The sequence below is a fragment of the Drosophila serrata genome, unplaced genomic scaffold (assembly GCF_035046125.1).
Source record: "Drosophila serrata isolate PLE 108 unplaced genomic scaffold, ASM3504612v1 contig_240, whole genome shotgun sequence".
Lineage (NCBI taxonomy): Eukaryota > Metazoa > Arthropoda > Insecta > Diptera > Drosophilidae > Drosophila > Drosophila serrata.
Genome location: NW_028257138.1, coordinates 6,958,808 through 6,964,815, shown reverse-complemented (window position 1 = coordinate 6,964,815; position 6,008 = coordinate 6,958,808). Strand labels below are relative to the sequence as shown.

General features: G+C 38.2%; 3 protein-coding genes across 3 annotated transcripts; 1 reads left to right on the top strand and 2 right to left on the bottom strand.

Annotated features, from left to right (window-relative positions):
* Nucleotides 1-310: 310 nt before the first annotated feature.
* On the bottom strand, nucleotides 311-1,267 carry LOC110182379 (seminal metalloprotease 1). The gene is made up of 2 exons (XM_020950421.2): nucleotides 1,002-1,267; nucleotides 311-935 (listed from the first exon to the last, which is right to left on the bottom strand). Exons 1-2 carry the CDS (start codon nucleotides 1,216-1,218, stop codon nucleotides 388-390), a joined length of 765 nt encoding a protein of 254 aa, XP_020806080.2. The 5' UTR covers nucleotides 1,219-1,267; the 3' UTR covers nucleotides 311-387.
* A 631-nt stretch (nucleotides 1,268-1,898) lies between these two features.
* On the bottom strand, nucleotides 1,899-2,860 carry LOC110182385 (seminal metalloprotease 1). Its single transcript, XM_020950426.2, has 2 exons — nucleotides 2,635-2,860; nucleotides 1,899-2,565 (listed from the first exon to the last, which is right to left on the bottom strand). Exons 1-2 carry the CDS (start codon nucleotides 2,843-2,845, stop codon nucleotides 2,021-2,023), a joined length of 756 nt encoding a protein of 251 aa, XP_020806085.2. The 5' UTR covers nucleotides 2,846-2,860; the 3' UTR covers nucleotides 1,899-2,020.
* An 839-nt stretch (nucleotides 2,861-3,699) lies between these two features.
* Nucleotides 3,700-5,602, top strand: LOC110182393 (zinc metalloproteinase nas-13). Its single transcript, XM_020950433.2, has 2 exons — nucleotides 3,700-3,907; nucleotides 3,963-5,602. Exons 1-2 carry the CDS (start codon nucleotides 3,700-3,702, stop codon nucleotides 4,475-4,477), a joined length of 723 nt encoding a protein of 240 aa, XP_020806092.2. The 3' UTR covers nucleotides 4,478-5,602.
* Nucleotides 5,603-6,008: the final 406 nt, after the last annotated feature.

The window sequence follows — 6,008 nt, the reverse complement described above, 5'->3', positions numbered from 1 at the left end:
ATATAAACTTAAGCTTTCCGAAGTTTGTTACTTTTCTTGTTCTTGTTCCTTTTAATTGGAAATATCTTTATATTATCTTTATAAATTTGAAACCCTTTAATCCCTTAAGACATACGCTGCGTATACTTAATTTCAGAGTTTGCACGTTAAGTATACGCCAAGTATGCCCGCTAGCTGACCATCTGTAGAATTAATTTGAAACTGAGACAAACCCACTGCAAAACTTAATTTTTTTAACATGACAGTATTTTCAAATGAACAGATTAAAACGAATTATTTAAAAAATGTAAAAAATTAAAAGTCATATTAATTAAAGTCTTGATGTGCTTATATTCAGATGGAATTAACTCCAATTTGGGAGAGGGAAATCCGAAATATTCCCTTGAATTAAACCTGCCTGGGGCACTTGTACATGATATTTAGTTTGTTAATATCAGACTGGCTCATCTGCAGCCGCTGACCCATGATCTCCTCAGCTCCCTCCTCAAGCGGCACAATGGTCATCTCTCCGTTCTTGGAGAACGCATAAGCCGTATAGTGCAGGACACTTCCATAGTCATAGGGCTCATTGAAATCCGAAACTGTCTCATTATCGTACTTGTTGAAGTTGTTCTCCGTTCCCTCCAAAATATTCTCCTCGGCAATGTGTACGTATTCATCGCGATTCCACGTGCTCTGCTGATGATAGAAACCCAGGGCGTGGAGGAACTCATGGACAATTGTGCCCAGCCGGAAGCAGCCAGTGTCCAGGGCATAGTTCTGGAGGTTCAACTGCTGAACCCTTTGTGTATGACCCACATACGAGAAGCAGCCACCAGCCTCTGAGGTGACATTCACATAGTATTCCTGGTCGGATGTGGCCTCCTTGAAGACCAGACAAGAAGAACGCTCAATGATTCGAATGCCACGGATAATGTGGTTGCGATGTTCGGTATCTGAATCAGGATTTAATTTACATATATACTTGTTTGAATATATATATAATCTTTAAAAACTCTTACCGATATACGGATTGATGTAATAGTAAACCGTGCGATCGGGCCACCTGTAGGTCTCATTAATCATACCATTTCTACCCTGTGGACTGGGCACCATATCTCCCTCAATATAGCCAGCCGTCAGCTCTGGATCGGTTTCAATCCTCTCCTGAGTGGCAGGAGCAGCCAGGCAGATGCTGGCCAAGCAGAGGATCACCAAAGTCAATGTCCAGGTAGTCATGTTGAAGGCTCCACGATTGGGAAAATACTAATTGAGGCGGCAACTAAAAACCAGGCAATGTGGTCTCCCCCGACAATGGATAATTTATGGTATTTGGTATAGTTAAGCCTTTATAGCCAGCTAAATTGACCAATGGTCAACGCTAAGATGTTATCTAATCGTTAGCGGTTACCTGCCTAATATAAATTCGTATGGGTAATCTTAGTTCATATTAGTTTTCAATACCTTCCTTATACATACATCAGGAATTCCCATTATCATCCAGATTAGATCTATGTACACACGCGTTTTCAAAAGAGACCTCATACGGCATACTTTTGGGTTCCTAGTTCATATTTATATATTTTAAATTGTAAATTGAAATATATGATTATTCCTATTGTCATCATTGAAAAACGTGAAAAATTTTCAATTTTAGACCATATTATCAGCCTTAATTTAATCAAATCCCTTTCACAACATTTCTCAACTTCAATGTAGTACATTTATCTTCATTTATTCTTGCGTCATGCTTGGCAAACTCACCTGCCAAAATACAACAAAGCCTAACCAACCATGACCTCTCCTCCACTGAGTCATTTCATCTGAAAACACCCCAATCTCAGAGAGAAGCTTTCCCCCGTCCCCGAAAATCAAGAAAATCAGTGACAAAATTAATCTGAAAGCAAATGACAGAGACGAACATTTTCAACTAATTGTATTTGTCAACACAATAAACGGATTATATATTTCGCGGGCCTGAGGTGGCAATATGAAGGCGAAATTTATCATCATTAAATTGTGAAAGAAGAAAGAGTATATCCTAAACGGTGGGACAATTGTACATGGCATTTAGTTTCCTGATGTCCGTTTCACTCAGTTGAAGTCTCTGTCCTATGGCATCTTCTTTGCCCTCCTCCAGAGCTACAATGGTTCTTTCCCCATTCTTGGAGAAGGCATAGGGACCGTAATGCATAACGCTGTCGTAATCGTACTTCTCACCAAAATCATTAACCGTTGCCTCGGTATATTTATCAAAATTAAACTCCATGCCCTCGGTAATATTCTCCTCCACAATTTCTACATAATCATCTCGATCCGAGGCACTCTGCTGATGAAAAAATCCCAGGGCATGGAGGAACTCATGAACAATTGTGTAGAGTCGGAAACAACCGACTTCGATTTCATAATTTTGCAGATTCAATTGCTGAACGCGATTTAGGTAACCAATATAGGAGAAGCAACCTCCCTCCTCAGAAGTTACATTCACATAATACTCCTGATCGGTGGTGGCCTCCTTAAAAGTCAAACAAGATACGGACTCGATCTTATGGATAGCCTTGACAATTTGATTACGATGCTCGGTATCTGTTAATTAAGTTAAGTGAATTAATAGTAAATTCTGTAGTATCTAAAATAAAGTAATCAATCTCGCACCTATATAGCTATTGATGTGATAGTAGACAATCCGATTGGGCCATCGATAAGTCTCGTTTCGCCAAATATTCCTTTGGGATCCACTGGGCACCATATCACCTTCGACAAATCCGGCTGTCAATTCCGGATCCGTTTCGATTCGATCAGCTGGCAGGGCCAATGCGCAGCTGATCAGAACCAAAATCAGGGATAATATACTATAGTTATACATGTAGATGGCTAAACGTTCTAATTCATACTGTCTAGCCAAGTTTATGAACGAACCGTTGATTAGCTTAAATAGTTAGTCTTAGTTATTTATGATTTCTAAATTACTATTGCCGATATGAAATCTAATCGTTTTCACAATAGGAAGCTATTAAAAGATTCTTATCACTGAATACTAAGTAACTAATTAAGGAATTAAAAATAGTCTACATAAGTTAGCATATTTTTGGGGCTCTTTTAGTGAATGAAGTAGTAGACTTATTCTGCCCTCAAATAAAGATAACAGGTGACTGATTAAGTGAACTCTTTCTAACTAATACTTGCGAAAAACAATCGATTATGTAATATAAAGAACATAATAAAATCTTTCAGGCTAAGAACCTAAAGTGTTATCTTTATGATGTTCTGACATTTCAATCGAATTAGGTTTAATAAAAAGGTTATTAAACTGCCTGTATCTTTAAGAAGATATTAATACCTACATGCTTGTTAAAGGTATTGCGAAATGTTTAATTCAGTAAAATATTTATTAGAGTACATTTTTAAAATTTACTTTTCCACCGGGAAAGTCTAGATCGTCTCTGCTCTTAGTGCTGATCTAGAATATAAATAATTTATAGGATCGGAAATGATTCCTTCAAAGTTTTACAAGTTCCTGACTACAACTAAAATACCCTATAAGGGTATTATTGAGATGAGACTATTGTTAGGGCCAAACAAATATAATATAACCCTTGAACAATAAATGCTGCAATACAGCAGGTTAGTCCCCTTATCTAAGAGATAAAGTTATAAAAAATGTAATTCTGGTAAGGTATAAAAACCCTCTGCACTTGATACTTAATCAACAGTTTTAAAATGCGTTACCTTGCATTAGCTGTGCTCTTGACAATAGGACCTTTGGTTCATTCTCGTCCTTCCAGTGATATTCAAGTTGATGATGTCTTATATACTCCAGAACAATTGCAATTCTTTGAAGAAAATAAAGAAAGTCGCGTTGTTCTATCTTGGTCAGAATATTACTGGAAAAAGAGCACTCTGGTATATAGCTTTGGCGCTGGTCTTTGTAGGTATAAAATATTGAAGAGAAATTCTCGTTTTAAAGATTACTTTCTTTACAGCAACCACAGATATGACTAGAGTGAAAAATGCCATGAAGGAAATATCTTCGCAGACTTGTGTCAAATTTCGCAGGACTTTCAATCGTCGCGAACCGCAGGTTGTGATTCAACGAAAGGATACGGGATGCTGGTCCCATATAGGATATCTGGGCAGATCTAATCAGGAACTCAATCTCGGCAGTGGATGCATGTCTAGTGGAACGATTCAGCATGAACTCCTCCATGCTTTGGCTTTTTATCATACCCAAAGTGATCCCCATAGGGATCAATATGTGCGAATATATCCAGAAAATATCCAGCCTGGCTATGAACATAATTTCGAAAAGCTTCGAGGTGATGGAGTAACAGATTATGGACTGGGATATGATTATGAAAGTATTATGCATTATGGTCCGTTTGCTTTTTCGAGAAATGGAAACCCCACGATTATTCCTCTCCAGGGTAATGTGATTATTGGTCAAGCGAATAAGTTGAGTCCACGGGATGTGGCCACCTTAAATCTCATGTATTGTTAAGTTTAATAATCACTTTAATGGGCATAATATTATTAATATAATTAGTTAATTTTTATATATATAAATATACCTCTCCTTAGAATCAAGTCCCCAAGTTAAAGCCTCCTGTTAGTCACACAAACTTTAGCGAGAAGATAAAAAGAAGCAGCCCAGTCGTGTTAATTCCATATAGTACTTACTTTACCCAGACTTTACATCCTCTTCCAAAGTAATCGCAACATTTGCAATTCTAACGAGCTGTTGCACTTGACAGGAAACAAGAATCGCCCGTAGCCCAAAAGCCAGCCAGCCCAGCCCCTCCAGACCCCATTCCCTGTTAATCTGGAAAACAAAAAGCCCCGACCAGCATAGAGGAAGTGTTTGCCTTTGCGCTGGCAACTAAAAATTGAATATTTAGTGGTCGTAATTAAAAATTAGCGCGGCAGGCAACTAACCAAGGCAGCTCCGGCACCAGCACCAAAAGCCAACCGGCGGAGTCCTTCCGTGTAATCCCAGGACCAACTATCTGCGTGAAGCAAACCCCTTCTCTATCTCCCTCACATACAAGGACTCGCATATACTACATATATTTGGTTTTTTAATGGCACAGAATTGTGCTAAAGCCAAAGCTTCTCCACAGCCAGAGCTACCTGCACACAAAACGGAAGTCGTAAACATTTAATTTATGCAAGCAGTGCATTTGCTTTTTTAGTTGCAGCCAAAAAGATGGGCCATCGTCGGAGCTCCTCTGTTTTAGTCGGTTTTATCAGCTTTTGAAGTGGTTAGTATTAGCGACAATCCACTTAAAATGTGTGTACTTACCTTTGGACACCATTGCAAATATGTGTATTAATTTAAAAGGATTTTTGGTATCACTAAATAAATAAACGTTTGTGGTTGTACATGAATTAAGCGAGCTTAGTTTGGGGTTTTAAAATGCCCGAAAATTTAATTAAACTTGAATCTCATTTATATTTTATAAACTGTTTCATTTTAAGGATTAAAATTTGTCATCTCTTTTAAGCTTCTATTATAGATTATAATGCTTAAACATGAAATTAATTTAGTGTAATTAGTTAAGCCTTGATCTCACCATATTCTTGAAACCAAAAAGCTAAAATTATATCTTAACAATCCTCAATTAAATCACTTCTTTCTTTTAAAGAAAATCCTAAGCCAGCACAGCATCCCAATGCGATTATCACGCTCTCAAGTCATAATGTCTTGAGAGTTTCCTGGTTTTTATTTTAAGAAAATATTGCCAGCATAATAAAGAGAATTTAATGGGTTAAGGCGGCCACTAGGACGCCTGGCCATCAACTTTTCGCCAAGAGCAGTAAAAAAGTCAGCTGGCAGGAGCCACGTTTCGCTTTCTTTTTCCCAAGCTGCGGTTCTTTGTGTTGTGTTTTTACCCTCCACCTACACCCTCTCCACCCTCTCCGCCCTGCGATCGTTCTAATTTTATGACATTCTATTTTCATGCATAGCAAACCAGACGAGTGTGTGTGGGGTGTGTGTTGGTTGTGCGAGTGCAGCCATAGCCATTTCATAG